Source organism: Rutidosis leptorrhynchoides, chromosome 7 (genome assembly GCF_046630445.1).
Source record: "Rutidosis leptorrhynchoides isolate AG116_Rl617_1_P2 chromosome 7, CSIRO_AGI_Rlap_v1, whole genome shotgun sequence".
NCBI lineage: Eukaryota > Viridiplantae > Streptophyta > Magnoliopsida > Asterales > Asteraceae > Rutidosis > Rutidosis leptorrhynchoides.
In genome coordinates, this window is record NC_092339.1 from 100,057,405 (window position 1) to 100,080,404 (window position 23,000).

General features: G+C 35.2%; 1 protein-coding gene across 1 annotated transcript; it reads left to right on the plus strand.

The window, feature by feature from the left end:
• The first annotated feature begins 11,804 nt into the window (after positions 1–11,804).
• LOC139859468 (G-type lectin S-receptor-like serine/threonine-protein kinase SD2-5) lies at positions 11,805–22,715 on the plus strand. Its single transcript, XM_071848254.1, has 4 exons — positions 11,805–12,984; positions 14,830–14,835; positions 21,134–21,865; positions 22,270–22,715. The coding sequence occupies exons 1-4, from the start codon at positions 11,805–11,807 to the stop codon at positions 22,713–22,715; spliced, it is 2,364 nt and encodes a 787-aa protein (XP_071704355.1).
• The last annotated feature ends 285 nt before the right edge of the window (positions 22,716–23,000 follow it).

Here is a 23,000-nt window from a genome sequence, read left to right on the forward strand (position 1 = left end):
TACCATTTGGCGACGCATAACCATTAGTTTCAGATTGTATTGAAATTCTCAATATCACCTTAAAACGACCCTAACATCAAGACTTTCGGAAAATTTATTGCCATTCGAGGTCGTCAGGATGCCGAAAAAAGACATTTATATCATTATTAATGTTTTTTGAACATTTTCAATATATATCGTATTATTACTTTTGAGTATACATGACTTAGCATGGTATATATAGTTTTAAGGTCTATTATTTCACTCACAATATAATTATGTATAACTCATATAATTTTGAGTCTAATGTCACTTCATTAAACATGCTTTTTAAATCATTAATATGAGCCGCCAGATGGAGTAACTTTGGCGGCGTATCACCTTTGGTTTCAGATTGTGCTGAAATTCTCAGGATCACCCTAAAACAGCCTAACGAGCAAGACTCTCTGAATGTGCTTGCCGTTTCAGATCGTCTAGATTCTGAAAAAGACATATTTCCTCGCAAATTCATACTACGCACCAAACACCACAGACAGTTCGTGGTGCTTGGTGTTTTTTGTCTTTGGCCAAAATGTTAGATCTATCGTATCGTTTCACTCGTAGCTCCGATTTAGTTACCGTTTTTTAAGTCGTGTATTTTTTCAAGATCTATCCGATGAAAAACTGCCGTAGGCGGTTTGTCCCAAATATTTTTCAAAACGAAGCCTTGAAAGCCTTCAATTTTGCCTTATTTTGTTTAATTTTAGACGCTCTTTTGATCGTTTTCAATTTCTATCATATTATTTCTTTTTGTATGCATGACTTAGCATGGTACATATTGTTTTAAAGCCTATTATTTCACTCACAATGTAATTATGTATAACGCATATAATTTTGAATCTAATGTCACTTCATTAAACACGCTTTTTATATCAATAATATGTGCCGCCAAATGGAATACCATTTGGCGGCGCATAACCTTTGGTTTCAGATTGTGTTGAAATTCTCAAGATCAACTTAAAACGACCCTAACATCCAGACTCTCGGAAAGTTTATTGCCATTCGAAGTCGTCAGGATCCCGAAAAAAGACATTTTTCTCATTATTAATGTTTTTTGAAAGTTTTCAATATATATCGTATTATTACTTTTGTGTATACATGAATTAGCAGGGTATATATAGTTTTAAGGCCTATTATTTCACTCTCAATGTAATTATGTATAACTCATATAATTTTGAGTCTAATGTCACTTCATTAAACATGCTTTTTAAATCATTAATATGCGCCACCAAATGAAGTAACATTTGGCGGCGCACCACTTTTGGTTTCAGATTGTGCTGAAATTCTCAGGATCACCTTAAAACGGCCCAACGAGCAAGACTCTCTGAACGTGCTTGCCGTTTCATGTGGTCTAGATTCCGAAAAAGACATATTTCCTCGCAAATTCACACCACGCACCAAACACCACCGACGATTCGTGGTGCTTGGTGTTTCTGTCCTTGGCCAAAATGTTAGATCTATCGTATCTTTTGACTCGTAGATCCGATTTAGTCAATGTTTTTTTTAAATCGTGTGTTTTTCGAGATCTATCCGATGGTAAATTGTTGTGGGCGGTTTGTCCCAAACATTTTTCAAAACGAGGCCTCGAAAGCCTTCATTTTTGCCTTTTTTGTTTAATTTTAGACGCTATTTTGACCGTTTTGAATTTCTATCAAACTATTTCTTTTTGTATGCATAACTTAGCATGGTACATATTGTTTTAAAGCCTATTATTTTACTCGCAATGTAATTATGTATAACGCATATAATTTTGAATCTAATGTCACTTCATTAAACACGTTTTTTATAACAATAATATGCGTCACCAAATGGTGTACTATTTGGTGGCGCATAACCTTTGGTTTCAGATTGTATTGAAATTCTCAACATCACCTTAAAGCGACCCTTACATCAAGACTCTCGGAAAATTTATTTCCATTCGAGGTCATCAAGATGCCGAAAAAGACATTTTTCTCATTATTAATGTTTTTTTGAACATTTTCAATATATATTGTATTATTACTTTTGTGTTTACATGACTTAGCATGGTATATTTAGTTTTAAGGCCTATTATTTTTCACTCACAATGTAAATATGTATAACTCATATAATTTTGAGTCTAATGTCACTTCATTAAACATGCTTTTTAAATCATTATTATGCGCCGCCAGAGGGAGTAACATTTGGCGGCGCGTCACCTTTGGTTTCAGATTGTGCTGAAACTCTCAGGATCACCCTAAAATGGCCCAAAGAGCGAGACTCTCAGAATGTGCTTGCCGTATACAGTTCTCTAGATTCCGAAAAAGACATATTTCCTCGCAAATTCACACCACGCACCAAACACCACAGACGTTTCGTGGTGCTTGTTGTTTTTTGTCTTTGGCTAAAATGTTAGATATATCGTATCTTTTGACTCGTAGCTCCGATTTGATCGCCGTTTTTTAATCGTGTATTTGTTTCGAGATCTATCTGATGGTAAACTGCCGTAGGCGGTTTGTCCCAAATATATTTCGAAACGAGGCCTCGAAAGCCTTCAATTTTGCCTTTTTTGTTTAATTTTAGACACTCTTTTAACCGTTTTGAATTTCTATCATATTATTTCTTTTTGTTTGCATGACTTAGCATGGTACATATTGTTTTAAAGCCGATTATTTCACTCACAGTGTAATTATGTATAACGCATATAATTTTGAATATAATGTCACTTCATTAAACACGTTTTTTATCAATAATATGCACCGCTAAATGGAGTACCATTTGGCGGCGCATAAACTATAGTTTCAGATTGTGTTGAAATTCTCAAGATCACCTTAAAACGACCCTAACATCAAGACTCTCGGAAATGCTATTGCTATTCGAGGTCGTCGATGCCGAAAAAAGACATTTTTCTCATTATTAATGTTTTTTTGAACATTTTCAATATATATCGTATTATTACTTTTGAGTATACATGACTTAGCATGGTATATATAGTTTTAAGGTCTATAATTTCACTCACAATGTAATTATGTATAACTCATATAATTTTGAGTCTAATGTCACTTCATTAATCATGATTTTTAAATCATTAATATGCGCCGCCAGATGGAGTAACATTTGGCGGCGCATTACCTTTGGTTTCAGACTGTGCTGAAATTCTCAAGCTCACCATAAAACGGTCCAACGAGCAAGACTCTCTAAACGTGCTTGTCATTTCAAGTCATCTAGATTACGAAAAAACATATTTCCTCGCAAATTCACACCACGCACCAAACACCACCGACGGTTCGTGGTGTTTGGTGTTTTTTGTCTTTGGCCAAAATGTTAGATCTATCGTATCTTTTGACTCGTAGCTCCGATTTAGTCACCATTTTTTTAAATCGTGTATTTTTTCGAGATTATATGTTGGCAAACTACCGTAGGCGGTTTGTCCCAAATATATTTTGAAACGAGGCCTCGAAAGCCTTCAATTTTTCCTTTTTTGATTAATTATAGACATTCATTTGACCGTTTTGAATTTCTAAAATATTATTTCTTTTTGTATGCATGACTTAGCATGGTACATATTGTTTTAAAACCTATTATTTCACTCACAATGTAATTATGTATAACGCATATAATTTTGAATCTAATCTCACTTCATTAAACACGCTTTTTTTATCAATAATATGCGCTGCCAAATGGAGTACCGTTTGGCTGCGCATAACCTTTGGTTTTAGATTGTGTTGAAATTCTCAAGATTACCTTAAAACGACCATAACATCAAGACTCTCGGAAAGTTTATTGCCATTCGAGGTCGTCAGAATGCCGAAAAAGACATTTTTCTTATTATTAATGTTTTTTTGAAAGTTTTCAATATATATCGTATTATTACTTTTTTGTATACATGACTTAGCATGGTATATATAGTTTTAAGGCCTATTATTTCACTCTCAATGTAATTATGTATAACTCATATAATTTTGAGTCTAATGTCAATTCATTAAACATGCTTTTTAAATCATTAATATACGCCACCAGATGGAGTAACATTTGGCGGCGCATCACCTTTGGTTTCAGATTGTGCTGAAATTCTCAGGATCACCCTAAAATGGTCCAACGAGCAAGACTCTCTGAATGTGCTTGCCGTTTCAGGTCGTCTAGATTCCGAAAAAGTCATAGTTCCTCGCAAATTCACACCACCGACGCTTTGTGGTGTTGGGTGTTTTTTGTCTTTGGCCAAAATGTTAGATCTATCGTATCTTTTGACTCGGCTCCGATTTAGTCACCGTAGGCTGTTTGTCCCAAATGTTTTTCTAAACGAGGCCTCGAAAGCCTTCAAATTTTCCTTTTCTTGTTTAATTTTAGACACTCTTTTGACCGTTATGATTTTGTTTCATATTTTTTTTATGCATGACTTAGCATGGTATATATAGTTTTAAAGCCTATTATTTCACTCACAATATAATTATGTATAACTCATATAATTTTGAGTCTAATGTCACTTCATTAAACATGCTTTGTCCCAAATATATTTCGAAACGAGGCCTCGAAAGCCTTCAATTTTGCCTTTTTGATTAATTTTAGACAATCTTTTGACCGTTTTAAATTTCTATCATATTATTTCTTTTTGTATGCATGACTTAACATGGTACATAATGTTTTAAAGCCTATTATTTCACTCACTATGTAATTGTGTATAACACATATAATTTTGAATATAATTTCACTTCATTAAATACGTTTTTTTATCAATAATATACGCCTCCAAATAGAGTACCATTTGGCGGCGCATAATCTTTGGTTTCAGATTGTTTTGAAATTCTCACGATCACCTTAAAACGACAATAACATCAAGACTCTCGGAAAGTTTATTGCCATTCGAGGTCGTCAGGATGCCGAAAAAAGACATTTTTCTCATTATTAATGTTTTTTTGAACATTTTCAATATATATCGTATTAATACTTTTGTTTATACATGACTTAGCATGGTATATATAGTTATAAGGCCTATTATTTAACTCACAATGTAATTATGTATAACACGTTTAATTTTAACTCTAATGTCACTTCATTAAACATGCTTTCTAAATCATTAATATGCGCCGCCAGATGGAGTAACATTTGGCGGTGCATCACCCTTGGTTTCAGATTGTGCTGAAATTCTCAGGATCATCCTAAAACGGACCAACGAGCAAGACTCTCTGAACATGCTTGCTGTTTCAGGTCGTCTAGATTCCGAAAAAGACATATTTCCTGGCAAATTCACACCACGCACCAAACACTACCGACAGTTCGTGGTGCTTGAGTTTTTTGTCCTTGGCCAAAATGTTAGATATATGTCGTATCTTTTGACTCGTAGCTCCGATTTAGTTACCCATTTTAAATCTTGTACTTTTTTTAGATCTATCCGATGGAAAACTGCCGTGGGCGGTTTGTCCCAAATATTTTTCGAAACGAGGCCTCGAAAGCCTTCAAGTTTGCCTTTTTTGTTTAATTTTAGACGCTCTTTTGACTATTTTGAATTTCTATCATATTATTTCTTTTTGTATGCATGACTTAGCATGGTACATATTATTTTAAAGCCTATTATTTCACTCACAATGTAATTATGTATAATGCATATAATTTTGAATCTAATGTCACTTCATTCAACACGCTTTTTATCAATAACATGCGCCGCTAAATGGAATACCATTTGGCGGCGCATAACCTTTGGTTTTAGATTGTGTTGAAATTCTCATGATCACCTTAAAACGACCCTAACATCAAGAATCTCGGAAAGTTTATTGCCATTTGAGGTCGTCACGATGCCGATAAAAGACATTTTTCTCATTATGAATGTTTTTTGAACGTTTTCAATATATATCGTATTATTACTATTGTGTATGACTTAACATGGTATATATAGTTTTAAGACCTATTATTTCACTCACAATGTAATTATGTATAACTCATATAATTTTGAGTCTAATGTCACATCATTAAACATGCTTTTTAAATTATTAATATGCGTCGCTAGATGGTGTAACATTTGACGGTTCATCACCTTTGGTTTCAGATTGTGTTGAAATTCTCAGGATCACCCTAAAACGGCCCAGCGAGCAAGACTCTCTGAACGTGCTTGCTGTTTCAGGTCGTCTAGATACCGAAAAATACCTATTTCCTCGCAAATTCACACCACCGACGGTTTGTGGTGTTGAGTGTTTTTTGTCTTTGGCCAAAATGTTAGATCTATCATATCTTTTGACTCGGCTCTGATTTAGTCACCGTAGGCGGTTTGTCCCAAATGTTTTTCGAAACAAGGCCTTGAAAGCCTTCAAATTTTCCTTTTTTTGTTTAATTTTAGACACTCTTTTGACCGTTATGATTTTGTTTCATATTTTTTTTTTGTATGCATGACTTAGCATGTTATATATAATTTTAAGGCCTATTATTTCACTCACAATGTAATTATGTATAACTCATATAATTTTGAGTCTAATGTCACTTCATTAAACATGCTTTTTAGATCATTAATATGCGCCGTCAGATGGAGTAACATTTGGTGGCGTATCACCTTTGGTTTCAGATTGTGCTGAAATTCTCAAGATCACCATAAAACGGCCCATCGAGCAAGACTCTCTAAACGTGCTTGCCGTTTCAGGTAGTCTAGATTCCGAAAAAGACATATTTTCTCGGAAATTCACACCACGCACCAAACACCACCGACGGTTCGTGGTGCTTGGTTTTTTTGTCTTTGGACAAAATGTTAGATCTATCGCAACTTTTGACTCGTAGCTCCGATTTAGTTACCGTTTTATTAAATCGTGTATTTTTTTGAGATCAATCCATTGGCAAACTGCCGTAGGCGGTTTGTCCCAAATATTTTCCGAAACGAGGCCACGAAATCCTTCAATTTTACTTTTTTTTATTAATTTTTGACATTCTTTTGACCGTTTTGAATTTCTATCATATTATTTCTTTTTGTATGCATGACTTAGCATGGTACATATTGTTTTAAAGCTTATTATTTCACTCACAATGTAATTATGTATGACGCATATAATTTTGAATCTAATGTCACTTCATTAAACACGCTTTTTTTAGCAATAATATGTGCCGCCAAATGGAATACCATTTGGCGGCGTATAACCTTTGATTTTAGATTGTATTGAAATTTTCAAGATCACCTTAAAATGACTCTATCATCAAGACTCTCGGAAAGTTTATTTCCATTCTAGGTTGTCAGTATGCCGAAAAAAGACATTTTTCACATTATTAATATTTTTTTTTGAACGTCTTCAATATATATTGTATAATTACTTTTGTGTATACATGACTGAGCATGGTATATATAGTTTTAAGACTTATTATTTCACTCACAATGTAATTATGTATAACTCATATAATTTTGAGTCTAATGTCACTTTATTAAACATGTTTTTTAAAGAAATAATTGTGCCGTTGGTCCCTTCATTTCCTGATAAGCAAGATTCGCATTCATCATACGATATTATATCAAATGATTCTAGAATTCCATCTGACTGGAGTTTGGCTATGCGTTTCTTGTTTATGTGGCCTAAACGACAATGCCATAGATACGTTTTATCCAAAACATCTTTGGATGAATCAACATTGTAGATTGAACTATCATTTAGCTTTGTTGTGGTTTCTAAGATGCCTTTACAAGGACTAGCCTTGAAATAAAACATCCCATTTTTGTGAACAAGTATTGATCCATTATCAAAACTAAAATTAAAACCATCATTAAATAAAGCATCAAAAGATATAATGTTTCTTGCCATTTCGGCACTGTAACAAACATTAGATAAAACAATACATAAACCAGAATCAAAAGAAAGCTTGTATTCTCCAATCATGTCAACAGAGGCAACATTCTTATTCCCCATGATTAGATTAAGCTCCCCGGTCTTCAGCTTCCTACTTCTTGTGAGTCCCTGCACATTTGTACAAATGTGAGTACCACATCCCGTGTCCAATACCCAGGAATTAGAAATAGTAGTATTGTTTAGTTCAATCATGAACAAACCTGAAGGTACGGCGACTCCCTTAGCCCGTAGTTCATTAAGTTCCTTCAAGTACTTAGTACAATTGCGCCTCCAATGTCCTTTATCCCCACAATGAAAGAATATTGCTTCTTCAGGAGACTTGGTTTGCGGGATCTTTGAAGTAGAAGAGTTAGCAATGCCCTTAGGTTTAGGTTTGAAGTTGGACGTGCCAACCTTACCCTTGCCCTTGTTCTTGCCCTTTGCTTTGTTTTTCTTCTTCTTAATCCCACCTTCACGAATGGCTAGAACGGTAGTTGCGGGTTTAGCTTTGGCCATGTTAGCCTCAGCGGTTTTTAACATGCCATGGAGCTCCATGATTGTTTTCTCCATATTGTTCATATTATAGTTCATAATGAATCCTTCATATGCACTAGTCAGCGAGTTCAGGATAAAATCCATTGCAAGCTCCTGACTTATGGAAAAACCAAGGCGCTCCAACCGGTCTATGTACCCTTTCATTTGTAGTACATGGACACTAACACTACTTCCCGTTGCCATTTTGCAAGATACGAGAGCTTTCACGGTGTCAAACCTTTCTTGCTTTGCTTGTTGTTGGAACATGTCCTTGAGTTGGTTAAGCATGTCATATAACCCTAAGCTCTCCATGCCCTTTTGGAGCTCTGGAGACATGGTCGCCAACATCAAGCATGCTACCTCATTAGACTCGGAACGCCGTTTTTCAAACTCGTCCCTAGCCGCTTGAGTAGCTCTCGATCCGGGTTCTGCCGGTAAGGGTTCCTCAATAGCCCTGATCTTTCCTTCCATCCTAAGAGAAATTCTTAGGTTGCGAAGCCAGTCCATGTAGTTCAAACCCGTAAGCTTGTCCTTTTCGAGGAGCTCTTTAAGGCAGAAATTAGTGATTGATGACGGAGTAGGATTTGTGTTTGTTGCAGACATCTGTCATATTTTTATTTTTAAAGTAAGTTGTATTAGTTAGTTTGATATGTTTAAACCTTGTTAAGATAATTACCCAAGTGTGTTTAATATTCAAACAATTATAATTAACAAGGCTAAGATCCATATTTCACTTATGTTAACGACGGGTTCGCCGCGGATCGCCAACCATAAGCTATTTAGGTAGGTAACTATATTACCAATTTCATCCATTATGAAATTCTTAGGTTCTGCGGGATTTAGTGATAATCAATTATTTCACTTGGCATGTTTAATCCCTTCTACGCTAATCCTTCCTCGTGGCGGGTTTGCCGCAAACCACGATTTCAGATTGTAAACCGTCCATGATAGATACACGTGAAATCCGGCCCAAGACTCTCGGGTATCGCGAAATTCACCTCACCCTTCCCAACACCCAATTAAAGTCCGGCCCAAGACTCTCGGGTATCGCGAAATCTAACAGGTAGAAGGTTCGGATGTGTGTACTACTCATGGATAGCGTAAAGTTTACATTTAAAACGGGTTTTTGTTTTCTTTTAGCAAAAGTAGTTTACACCATTTTAAAACATTTGCTAATTATGTATTGCGTGTTGCGTTTGTTAAACTAATTTTAACCAAACCGTTTTATATGATTATTGTCCCTTTTGTTTTTTTTTTTAAACATTTTCTAGCTAGCATGGCATAGACAAATAATAAAACAATAATAATCATGACATGCAATTATCGGTAGTATGCCTCGAGTCCTATGCGTTTTTCCGGTGAGCCAACACACGGAAAAACATGGTCAACTAGGGACATAACCTTGTGTGAGAATTGGCTTCCACTAAAACCGCCATCTCCATAATATGCTCGGATGGGCCGCCTTGTGAACATCGTCTTCTTGATTTCAATCTTGGTTGCATTATCTTACAAAATAACTATTCTATTTTCTATACTATTACAAATACAATATAAATAGAAAGACGACATGCAAGTCGTTTAATAAATTATTACATTCATCCCGAATAAATAATAAATTAAATCATACAACCAAACATCCACACAAGGGTCTTATTGAGGCAAATACTACCGATTTCATACAACAATCACATACATAACAAATGGAGTTCCAACCGTCCATTTTCATATAACATGTTTCGATAAGGATTGATTTAAACAACACTTAATGGCACTTATAATATTCAATCCTTGTTTACATAACATATGTATGTAAACCCACTTCATATTTTGTAAGTATGGTTTTCATGCCAAAACCATCCAAATAAACATATTAAGTGAATCAAAACATGTTGGAGATTTATTCACCTTACCAAAGCATAAAGTCTAAAATTAATAATTTTAATTTTCTCATTTCATGTAAAACATGAAAAGAATTCATGTACTTTATTTTCCTAAACATTGAATCTTTAATAGTCAACATGCAAGTTACCATTAAAATTTTTGGATTTTGGCAGATTCATACATGTAACTTTAAATGGTCATATCTTACTCATTTCTAATCCGTTTTCGATGAATTTGTTTTTCAAATTTAAGTTCTTTCAGTTAGCTTTCAAATGCAATTGGTCTCATACAATAATATTGAGTTTAAAGCCCCGAAACAGTCCATCAAATACGGACTGTCCAGGCTGAAAAAATTTCTTAAATGAAAAAAATGAATTTAACCCATTTTACATTTTGTCAAAATCCAAGATTCAAATTAGTATTTAGGAAACATAAAACATAAATTATGATACTTGTTTTGCAGGTTTGTTATGCATGATCATCTCCAAGAATCATGCACAACGCATCCATCAAAACTAAATATCATAAGAAAAGTTTGTTAAAACTTGTACAAGATGGCTCGGATACCACTGTTGGAGTATGATACAAATTCAAAGCGAGCGGAAGCATTTTTAAAACTTTACAAAATCATACTCTTCCACGGATCATTGTACAAAACTTTAGCAAACAAAACAAAATTAACGAAATTAAACAAGAGAAGATTAGAATACAACCTTTATAGCCTTTTGAAGATCGAATCTGAAAAACTCAAAGAAGAGTTCCTCTAAACGGTAGACACCCAAAGTTCCAACCTTGTTTCAATCTATACCTTCTACTTAACGGATCTTTTCTTTTTCCTTATTTCCACCAAAACCGAACCCAATTATAGATCTCAAAAAAGAGAAAGAGAAATATCATTTTGTATGTGTGTTTTTTGTATCTCAAGTTTCTATATCTTTTCAATACCAAGATTTGGTATTATATAGAATTAAAATTGATACAATAATACATATAATACAAATATAAAGATTTTGAAAGATTTTGAAAGATTTGCAAAATCAAATCTTTATATAAAATAAGATTTACAACTCAAATAAAATCTTATTTATATCAAATCAAATCTTATATATTATATAAAATATGATTATAGTACAAATCTTTATATAAAATAAGATTTATAAATCAAATCAACTCTTATTTATATCAAATCAAATCTTATATATTATATAAAATATGATTTGCAAAATCTAATCAAATCTCTACATATTTAGATTTGTAAGTATATGTACACACATAAAAAAAACTTACTTAATTTATTAAACCATTAACTAATGATTAATAAATTAATTTCCGATTAGAAGGTATATCAAACAATTTACGATTGGCCTTTGTGTGTGACCGAATAGGATAAATGGACTTTTATTATTTAATGTCATAGGCATATCTTCGGAATATATGTACCACGGTCAAACCACGGTCGAACCATAGCCAACCCGAGAACATATTTCCAACACCACCATGCAACAAATTCAATCAAAATATAAAAAAATTTAGACTACCTGTTCTTGTTTATGTTTATGAATATGTTTCTTTCACTCTAGGTTTCAATTTTGTTTAGTCCTTAAGAATTTGACCCAGAAAAAAATGAAAGCTTTAGTATTCTTTTGTCTCATTATGATTTGTTTGTTCTTTCCTGACAAATGTGTATCAATTAATAGAAAAGTTGGCATATTGACCCCTGGTTTCAAAGCGTCTCAGACGAAATACATTGACTATAGTGGTTCGTTTCTTGTATCAAATACTTCGATTTTCGGGTTTGGTTTCACTCCTAGTAGTGATACTGGTATCAATTCATTCATTGCTGTTATCTTTCACATTGTAAGTAGAAGAATCATTTGGTCAGCAAACAGATTGTCTCCTGTAAGCAATTCTGATAACTTTGTGTTTGGTAATGATGGTAATGCTTATATAGAAAGAAATGGTGAAGTTGTTTGGACAACAAACACAAGTGGGACCCATGTTTCCTCTATGCAATTACTTGATTCAGGGAACTTGGTTTTGGTTGGGAGTAATAGGAGTTTTGTTTGGCAAAGTTTTAGTTATCCTACAAATACACTTATGCCAAATCAAGAATTAGGTGTAGCGATGAAGCTTGTAAGCAATTTTAGAAACAATTTGTCGTTTTCGCTTGAAATTAAATCTGGAGACTCGATTCTATCAGCAGGGTTTCGAAACCCGCAACCGTATTGGGCTATGGGGAAGGATAAAAGGAAGATTATTAATAAAAATGGGGGAGGTTTGGTTTCCGCCGTTATCGATGGTAATTTGTGGCGGTTTTATGATAATCAAAGCAAAGTGTTTTTATGGCAATTTGTGTTTGCTGATGGGGTTGATGGTAACGCTACATGGGCTGCGGTTTTAGATGATGATAGTTTCGTTAGATTTTATAATCTTGATGGGAAGATAACTGGGAATCTTGAAATCCCCGGTGATTCGTGTAGTACGCCTTCATCTTGTTCGCCTTATCTCGTTTGTCGTAATGGGAATACGTGTCAATGCCCGTACGCTCTCAATGCAATTAACTGTACACTGAGTGTTGTTTCTTGTAATGTGAACAATTCATATGATCTTATTAATGCGGGTGAGGGTTTGAGTTATTCAGCTCTTGGATTTGTGCAACCCGTTTCAAGAACGAGCTTAGAAGGCTGCAAAAAGACTTGTTTGTGTAACTGTTCTTGTTTGGTTATGTTCTTTGATAACAAGTCTGGGAATTGTTATATATTTGATCAAATTGGGAGCTTTTCGGACGCTGAAAGTAATTTAAGTTATGAATCTATTAGTTCACAGTAATTCAACTATGAACACCAGACTCTTAATTTCACACAAACAATAGGAATTAAAGTGCAGAAAATTAAGAGAACACGAATTAGAAGAAAACCAATAATATATTAAGCACAATCGTGTTTTTGATATTATCTGAAAACTGCAAACATAAACGTGTATTTATACTAGAAGAACCAAATCTTCCAGATTTGGTTTCTTAACAAACTACTCTACAAAATAGGAAAAGATATACAAGGATCAAAGCTAAACTTAAGGAGATTAATTCTGGAAGATAAACACAAAAACGCATCATCATATATCTTCTAAATATAAAAGAGATCTTCCAGAATCTTCAAATGGCTTTATCAACAAGAAATCATTCGGCAGTTGACTTTTGAAAACTTCAGACTCTAACATCATCTGCTCCTCAGACTCTAACATCATCAGACTCTAAAATCTGCAAAATACTTTGACTCATCAGATTAACTTTCCCAACAATCTCCCCCTATCTGATGATGTCAAAACAATTCAAGCTACTAACCCATCAACTTCTTGACCTCTCTTTCAATCAGCTTGCACTTATGCTTCATGTGTGAGATCTTCTTCATCATACTGATCTTGCTGTACAAGTGCATCAACAACTTTCTTCGAAAAGGTAAGGTCTGCAGAGATTCACACCTTGTCATCAAACTTAATAGCAGCTCAATATTAGCATCCTCAAACTGATCCACTCTAATCAACATTCTCCTTCCATTAGAAGTTTTAACCAGCAATGCATCCAAATACTCAACATAAAAATCATCTATAAACTCCATATGTTCAGGAACAGCATATGTATCAACTATCCTCTTGACCCTTCTTTCTTTCTTTCTCAAATTAAAGGCTTCACAGAAAACTTCATAATCCTTCAAACTAATAAACCCTTCTTCAAACACCAGATGCACAAACATAAAAATCCTCTTAAACACCTCACTTAAAATCACCCTGTCACCTTCACAACCTCTCAAACCAAATGCAATTCCTCTCCATTCACAAAATCCTAACCTCAATATTTGATTCAACTTCACCCTTAATCTTTTATCAGAAGCATGAGATAAAGTCAGAAACAAACACACTCCATCATACTCAGTCCTATCAATTTCAACCTTCAACACTTCTCCTTCATACCTTCTAAATCTAAACCTTTTATTCAACTTAGCTCTCAGATCATTCAAGACCGCAGGATTTTCAGAAATATCACCAGCAGATTCTGCAATCATCTCACCAACAGCTGCAACATTTTTACCCTTATCCTTAACACCACCAGCAACAATTTCATCACCAACAGTAACATTCTCAACCACATTTTCTGAAACCACAACCTCATCAACAACAATGTGCTCCCCCTCAATGTGATTCTCCCCCTCAACAGCAGCTCTCTTATTCTTATCACCAGCAACCTCTGCATCATCAACTCTCTTTCTTTTCTCCCCCTTTTTGACATCATCCACCTGAAGAGAAGATATGATTTCCCAGATTTCAGCTTGTTGATTTTTTAAAGTAACCAAATCAGAAGCAAACCCTGTAAAACAACTTTCTACCCCATCAACTTTCTTTTCCAATACATCCAACCTGTCATTAAACATCACCACAGAATTTGAATTACCAGCACCACCCTGCAACTCCCCAACCAACCTCCTCACCTCCATCAACTCTGATTTTGAAACAAAATTATTATTAAAGTTTTTAGAAAGATCAGACTGCACAACAGATAGTTTGTCATCAAACTTCTTAGTCAAATTAGTCAAAGCCTTATTCAAGCCAACCAATTCAACTGGTGCCCCAGTCTGACCTGCAGTGTCAATAGATGTGGGTATGGTTGGTATATCCTCATGACTTTCCTGTTGTGAAGAAAAGCAATCCTTGGATAAAGAAGGTGTTGAGGCCTGTACCACACCCTGTGACATGAGTGTGGCATTGGCAGCCTGTGCAAGAGTGTGTAAGGATGACATGCTCTGGAAAGGTAGTGACAGACTTAAGTCTGAGGTAGAAATAGGTTTGGCCATTTCAGTAGGTTGTTGAATTTGGTTTGATGAGTCCAGGATTGGGACCTCTGTTTGTAAGTTAACTGAGGGGGTTGCATCAGTAACTGTAATGTGGGTATCCAAGTTAACTAACCTATCAGGTTTGGTTAAGGTCAAAGCACTGCTTGCAACAACCTCTAGCAGAGGTGAAGAAACAGTACTAGCACCATCTTGCCTAGTGAATTGTAATGGTGAATTCACAGGTGCTGAATCATCTAAGGGTTCAAGTATGGTGGTATTCTCTGTATGAACTGGTGAGTTCATAAGGTTGTTTGATGAAGATATTTGCTCAGTAGCAGTGGGTGAAGATGGGTTAGATTGAAGTGGTGTTTCTTCAACCATATCTTCAGCCTGCTCTGTTTGATTGACAATATGGGGTGGAGTAATTGGGGGGGTAGAAACTGAATGTTCAGATTCTGTTGAATGTTGTTGACCATTGTTGTGACCTTCTTCAGATTCTGATTGCTCAGATCCTGAAGAAGATGCCCCTTCAGATTCTGATTGCTCAGGATCTGCAGGTTGGTCTGCACGGCCCAAATTGACCCAATGCATCATAGCAGCTGTAAGAGGGACTTCTTGACCATCAACAATGTGCCTATGAAACATTTTGACACTGCATTCAGGTAAATACCTGTACTCATAGACATTAAAAGTTTGCAAACCATTGTACAAAATTGGTGTCATTGCTTGTTCAAACATTAGACTCATAAATCTTATGAATGGCACATTGTGATCTCTTAAAGGTTTTTCAGTAAGCACTAAGAGTTCATTAAAATACAGACGTGCAAAGTCTATATTTCTCCCTGTTACCATGGCATCAAAAATATGAGCCTCAAAATCATTTATTTCAGTTAGACTCCCACATTTAAAACTCAAACTTCTGATTATATTTGACAATAGAAACATCCACCTTGGACTGAACATACTGATTTTGACACTAGAATTGGTTAAGGGCTGACCAACTAGGTTAAAACAATTTCGTACAGCAGATTTTGCTGCTGTTCGAACAAAATTCTCATTAAAAGGAAGGTTTAAAGCAGCCCTTAAATGATTTTCAGTAATTGTTAAGGTGTTGTTACCATTCCTGTAAGTACCAGTAATTGACCTTGCTTCTCTGTTCCCATTACAAGTGTACCAGAACTCAGCCAGCATCTCAGGATACATCACCGTTGTCTTAAAGAAGGCATCCTTCAAAGGATGATTCCTCATAAACAGCATCAATTCCTCATATCCCTCATTAGCAAACCCTTCTGGAATTCTACCACAAGCTACCCTATTGTTCACCGATACCTGTACCTCCTTATTACCTCTAAAATCCTTTGCTCGATGCATCCTTTCAGTTGGTTCCAGAACAAAAGGGATGAATTTCATGTTCGCCATTGTAATCGCAAGAGAATTTCGAAAAACAGATGAGGGTTTTGAGATGATCGACTGATTTGACAAAAAAATTTAAAATTTAAACCCTATTAAATAATTCTGACACCGCCAAAAAATTTTACCATTTACCTCCTCAAAAAGTTACAGTTTTGACCCTTTTATTATAAGAAATAGAATAAAGAAAAATAAACTTACCTAAAACAGAACAAGAAAAAAAAAAAACTTTATTTGACTCAAGATAGAAAATAATTTACACAAAATTACATCAAAAATACACCAGAGTCACACCATCTCAGACTCTGAAATAGCATTACCTCATCCAGACTCATTAAAACATCAGACTCCGGAAGAGTCATCACTAGACAACATTTCACTAGATGGATTTAACATTCCAAGTTGTCCAAGAAGATAAAAATGCCTTTCTTCATTAAGTGCCTTAGTAAAAATATCTGCCAATTGATCCTTTGTACCAATATGCTTCAAATACACTTTGCCCTTTTCAACACAATCCCTTATAAAATGATGTCTGATTTCAATGTGCTTTGTTCTTGAGTGAAACACTGGATTCTCAGTAATAGCAATTGCACTCTCATTGTCACACATGATTGGAGTGTTGGACAATGTCAACCCAAAATCCAAAAGTTGATGTTGCATCCAAAGTAATTGAGCACAGCAGCTTCCTGCAGCAACATATTCAGCTTCTGCTGTAGAAGTAGCAACAGAGTTTTGCTTCTTACTAGACCAGCTAACCAGTTTTCCACCTAACAATTGACATCCACCAGAAGTGCTTTTCCTGTCTAACTTGCAACATAACCAGGAGGTTGTTTCACATACACCTCTTCTTGCAAAACTCCATTCAAGAAAGCACTCTTCACATCCATTTGAGATACCTTAAACCCTTTGTGAGCAGCATGAGACAAAAACAATCTGATAGCTTCAATTCTAGCCACAGGAGCAAAAGTCTCATCATAATCTATCCCTTCTTCTTGCCTGTACCCTTGAGCAACCAACCTTGCCTTATTTCTGATAACAATACCATCTTTATCCACCTTGTTCCTGAATACCCATTTTGTGCCAATGATAGTTTTATCATCAGGCTTTGGAACCAATTCCCATACTTCATTCCTTTCAAACTCTGTAAGTTCTTCAGTCATAGCCTCATTCCAGTCATCATCACCTAGTGCCTCATCAATCTTCTTAGGCTCAATAAGTGAAAGAAAACTTGAAAACAAACAGAAATTAGCTATGGCAGATTCAGACACAGCAGCCTGATTAGAAGAACTAGTCTTGGGTAACCCTGTAGTATCCACAACATAATCATCAAGATGCTTTGGATGAACTATGCTTCTTGAAGATCTTCTGATAGGTACAATGGGATCTGAGGTGGTATCTGATGATTGGCCACTCTCTTGATTAACAACAATCTCTTCTTCTTGTGTAGATTCTTCTGTATGAACACCTTCAGCAATAATATTTTTAGAGTCTGACCACTGTTCATCAGACTCAGACTCTGAATCCAGAGTCTGAACAATGTTCTCTGAAATTAACTTAGACATTTCTTCAAGTGCAGAATTCTCAGAATTGGATGATTGATCCATTTCTAAGGAGCTTTCATCAAAGTAACACTACCAGCTTTCACAGTACCATAACCAACTGTCTTTGCAACAGAATTATCACCATATCTCACAGGAGGACCCTTCTCTTCTACAAACTCTACAAGATGTTCTTTGCATCCAGTCATATGTCTTGAGCAGCCACTATCCAGATACCACTTACTACCCTGCTACACAAGACACAAACAACTACACAATTAATTCTTGGAGGGAACCCACTTTTCAGTGGGTTCAATAGGAGAATCTTTTACTCTCCATACAAAAGCTTTGTTACCAATCCAGATCAACTTGTCTTTAACAGATTTCAAAACACTTTCACTTTCACAGACTTTGGGTTTCCAACACTTTTCAATTCTCTTTGGAAGACAACATGTACTCTTAACAGGAGATTTCTCTTTACTTTTGATTACATTATTAAGTTTTGAAATTTCCTTTTTAAGTTTTCGAATAGTCTTAGTCTGTTTGGACTTTGACTTTCTTTTTGACCTTTTAGAATCTGGACTGGTACTAGTAACAGAAGATAAATCAGATATGTCCTTGCAACTTGACTCATGGGTGATAGACTCCTGGTCAGAACATTCACTTTTAATTTTCAAATCTAAACTGTTAGAGTCTGAAGATTTCTCAAGTTCAGACTCTGATTGACTTTTACTTTCTGACCAGTTAGAGTCTGATGGTAACAAAATTTCAGACTCTAAAGGATCTCTGCTCTCAAGTACAATGATGTCTAAAGGCTCAACAGGATCTAATGATTTTACAAAAGCATTTGTCAAAATCTTTTTATCACCATCAAACTTTACAAAAGTATCTGGTAAAATATCAGGTTTAAATCTATTAGGATCAGCTTCCACATTATTGTCTAATATGTAGTTTTCACCTAATATAGCCTTAACATCATCTGGAATTTGTTTGGCAATAGCATCAGAATTCTTTTTAGAAGATACACACCAAGATCTACAAATTGACTCATAATGTTTTGACCTTTTAATTGATCTTCCTAATTCTGTATTTAATCTTTTAGTTTCTTCTGCATATGCCATTTTATAAGTGTCTAATTCAGCCTCACACGATTTTAATCCTTTAATTTCAGCATCTTTTTCCATAATTGACTGTTTAAGATCAAAGATTTGTGTTCTTAACCTATCAATGTCTTCTAAACACCACTTAAAGTCAAGCAACAAGTACTGAAACATTCTCACTTTTTCATTATCAAAATAGTTCACAAAGTTTTGTACCTTATAGGCAGAAATTTTATTACAAGAACTATCCATATCCATCTTCTCAATAGCCTTCAGATCCTCTTCAAAATTACTGGATCCACCAACCATTTCAGTTAAAGCCATAAAACACTTGTCTTCCTCATCATCTGATGATGAATCTTCATCCTCCCATGTTTCAGTATACAAAGCCTTCTCCTGTTCTTTACCCTTTGCCTTCTCAGCTTCATTCTTTAATTTCTTGTACTTCAACTTGTACTTTCTTGCTTTGTCAACAGACTTGTAGGAATCTGAACCTCCTTCAACCTTAGACCAGCAATCAGCAGCTATATGCCCTATCTTACCACACTTGAAACACTTAGCTTTCTTTGGATCAAATGAACTCTTACCTTTACCCTTCTTAAAACCAAACTTTCTTTGCTCAACTCTCTGAGCCAAAAGAGCTATCTGGGCCTCCAGATCATCATCTTCCTCATCTTCTTCAGATTCACTATCATCAGAAGTTTCATCATCCTCAGATTCAACCTTACTAGAGTAACTGGAGAACAACTGTTTGTTCTTCTTTGTAGTAGCCACCAAAGCTGCCTCTGGATCTTTAGCAACCTTCTTAACATTGATCTTGTTCTTCAACTGTGTTTCTTCAAAATTTGATAGAATACCAAACAACTCACTTAGCTCATACCCTTCAATCTTCTCACTTATTACCATAGAAGTAATAACCGATTCAAAGTTTGAAGGTAGTAATTCAATGAACTTTTGACACAAAACTTGTTGTGTCTTTTCTATACCAACACTTTCAAGATCATTTATCAAAACCTGAAACCTTGAGTGGAGATCACTTAAGGATTCTTTAGGCTCAGCAGCAAAGTTTTCATAGCATCTGATCAGATTCTTTCTCTTTTGAGTCTTAACAACTGTGACTCCTTCATAATCATTAAGTAAAAGATCCCACATAGCTTTAGCAGTCTTGGCATGACTAATTTTCCTGAGAATAGGAACAGTGACAGCATTACCAATAATACTTCTTATTTTGCTGTCAAGCTTAAACTTTATAGCTTCTGCTTCTGTCCATCTTTCTCTTGGAGTTGAACGAAAATAAGCAGGTTGTGCAGCAACAGTATCTGATCCAGGAACAGCATCGACCATTTGACCTGGTGTAATGGGTCCTGTGGTAAGGACAGTTTCTGCATCTTCATGAACAGATCCAAGAAACCATAGAACTTTTAGCTTCCATGTTGCAAAGTCTGTGCCATCAAAAATCGGCACACCTTTTCCAGCCATGACTGGAGTAACAATTGTACTGGTAGACATCTTGATTTCTTCAAAGATGAAAAATAGATCGTTTTAAAGATTACCTTTGACGGATTTACACCTTACCCGCTCTGATACCAGTTATTAGTTCACAGTAATTCAACTATGAACACCAGACTCTTAATTTCACACAAACAATAGGAATTAAAGTGCAGAAAATTAAGAGAACACGAATTAGAAGAAAACCAATAATATATTAAGCACAATCGTGTTTTTGATATTATCTGAAAACTGCAAACATAAACGTGTATTTATACTAGAAGAACCAAATCTTCCAGATTTGGTTTCTTAACAAACTACTCTACAAAATAGGAAAAGATATACAAGGATCAAAGCTAAACTTAAGGAGATTAATTCTGGAAGATAAACACAAAAACGCATCATCATATATCTTCTAAATATAAAAGAGATCTTCCAGAATCTTCAAATGGCTTTATCAACAAGAAATCATTCGGCAGTTGACTTTTGAAAACTTCAGACTCTAACATCATCTGCTCCTCAGACTCTAACATCATCAGACTCTAAAATCTGCAAAATACTTTGACTCATCAGATTAACTTTCCCAACAGAATCGTTTGTTAAGGTTTCAAAAACTTCACCAATGAAAAAGAAAAATTTGACTGTGGTCGCCGTTGCTATAGTTATAGCCACGTCGTGTGTCATTATTAGCCTCATGTGTATCGGGGTCCGTTGGCACAAGAAGAGGAAAAATGCACTTATCGAGGATGAAACATCTGAAGAAAATAAGTTTTTGGACAGTATATCGGGGATGCCCGTTCGATTTAGTTTCAAAGATCTTCAACAAGCAACCAATAACTTTAGTAAAAAGCTTGGGCAAGGTGGGTTTGGGTCAGTTTATGAAGGGGTGTTAAAAGATGGGTCGAAAATAGCGGTTAAACAATTAGAAGGAATAGGTCAAGGCAAGAAAGAGTTTCGGGCCGAAGTGAGCAGTATCGGGTCAATTCATCACCACCATTTGGTTAGGCTCAAAGGGTTTTGTGTAGATGGTCTACATCGGCTTCTTGTTTATGAGTACATGGCTAACGGCTCACTAGATCGGTGGATTTTCAAGAAAGATAAAACAGAGTTGTCGTTAGATTGGGACACACGTTATAAAATTGTGGTTGGTACTGCGAAAGGACTTGCGTACCTTCACGAAGAATGTGATGTGAAAATTGTGCATTGTGATATAAAACCGGAAAATGTACTACTTGATGAACACTTTCGGGCCAAAGTGTCGGATTTTGGTTTGGCTAAGTTAATGACAAGAGAACAAAGCCATGTCTTCACAACTATGAGAGGTACTGCTAAATACTGGTGATGATATATCCACCACCATTTTTGATACATTCACCATAAAATATGCATTAACATATTGATACAACTTATTAATGTATAGTAACGGTGGATGTATCAAAAATAATGGTGGATAATATCAATGCCTTTAAAATATATGTATAAAATACATGTCTTACTACTGTATGAACACACACAAGATGAAGTAGAACCACAACCTAATTTCTATTTGTGAATCCGAATAATGAATAATTCAGAAAACAGAACTCTATATATGTTTAAACTGAAAAATGATAAATAAAACTCGTGGACCCTTCAACTTTTGTATTTTGTCACATTTGGTCCCTGAACTATAGATATAGGATCAACTACGTCGCAACTGTGTGTTAACTTAAGAGCTCTTTGACAGGTACTAGAGGTTATTTAGCACCAGAATGGATCACTCGTCGTGCGATATCTGAAAAGAGTGACGTTTATAGTTTTGGAATGGTGCTTCTTGAAATCATTGGAGGACGAAAAAACTATGATATGTCGATGATTTCCGAGGAATTTAATTTTCCAACTTACGCGCTCAAGATGATGGAAGAGGGAAAAATTCTACAAATTTTCGATCAAGAAATGAAAATTGACGAAAAAGATGAACGTATGAGTGTGGTTATACAAGTGGCTTTGTGGTGCATAAAAGATGACATGAACTTGAGGCCTTCTATGAGTAAAGTGGTTCAAATGCTAGAGGGCTTATGCCCAGTGCCTGCGGCGTCTCAAATGGGTTCAAGTTCTGGCTTGTTTAGGTCGACTGGGGAAGAAGGTGCTTCATCAGGTAACAGTGATTTTAGCCTTTCTGGGCCAAGATAGTATATGTATATGTAAACTAATATGATGATTGTAAATCATATTTGTACGTAAACTTTGTAATGTTAGTTGTAAAATTACTCATATTATTATTATTATTATTATTATTATTATTATTACTCGTAATACTATAAAGAACCCCGATAATTGTCGTATAAAATACTCAGATGACATTTTGCATTGGAGGCGTAACACTATGGCCTTTTGAATAATCTTTTTTTCTTCTTAAGAAATAGTTAAGTAATGTGATTGAATTCCCAAGTGATTAAAGAACCCCGATAATTGTCG

What these genes read in the sequence shown, in the direction of transcription:
- LOC139859468 (XM_071848254.1), top strand. Translation starts at nt 11,805, where the DNA reads ATGAAAGCTTTAGTATTCTTTTGTCTCATTATGATTTGTTTGTTCTTT. An exon ending in TGTCTTCACAACTATGAGAG is followed by an intron (nt 21,866 to 22,269) that starts GTACTGCTAAAT and finishes GCTCTTTGACAG; the next exon opens with GTACTAGAGGTTATTTAGCA.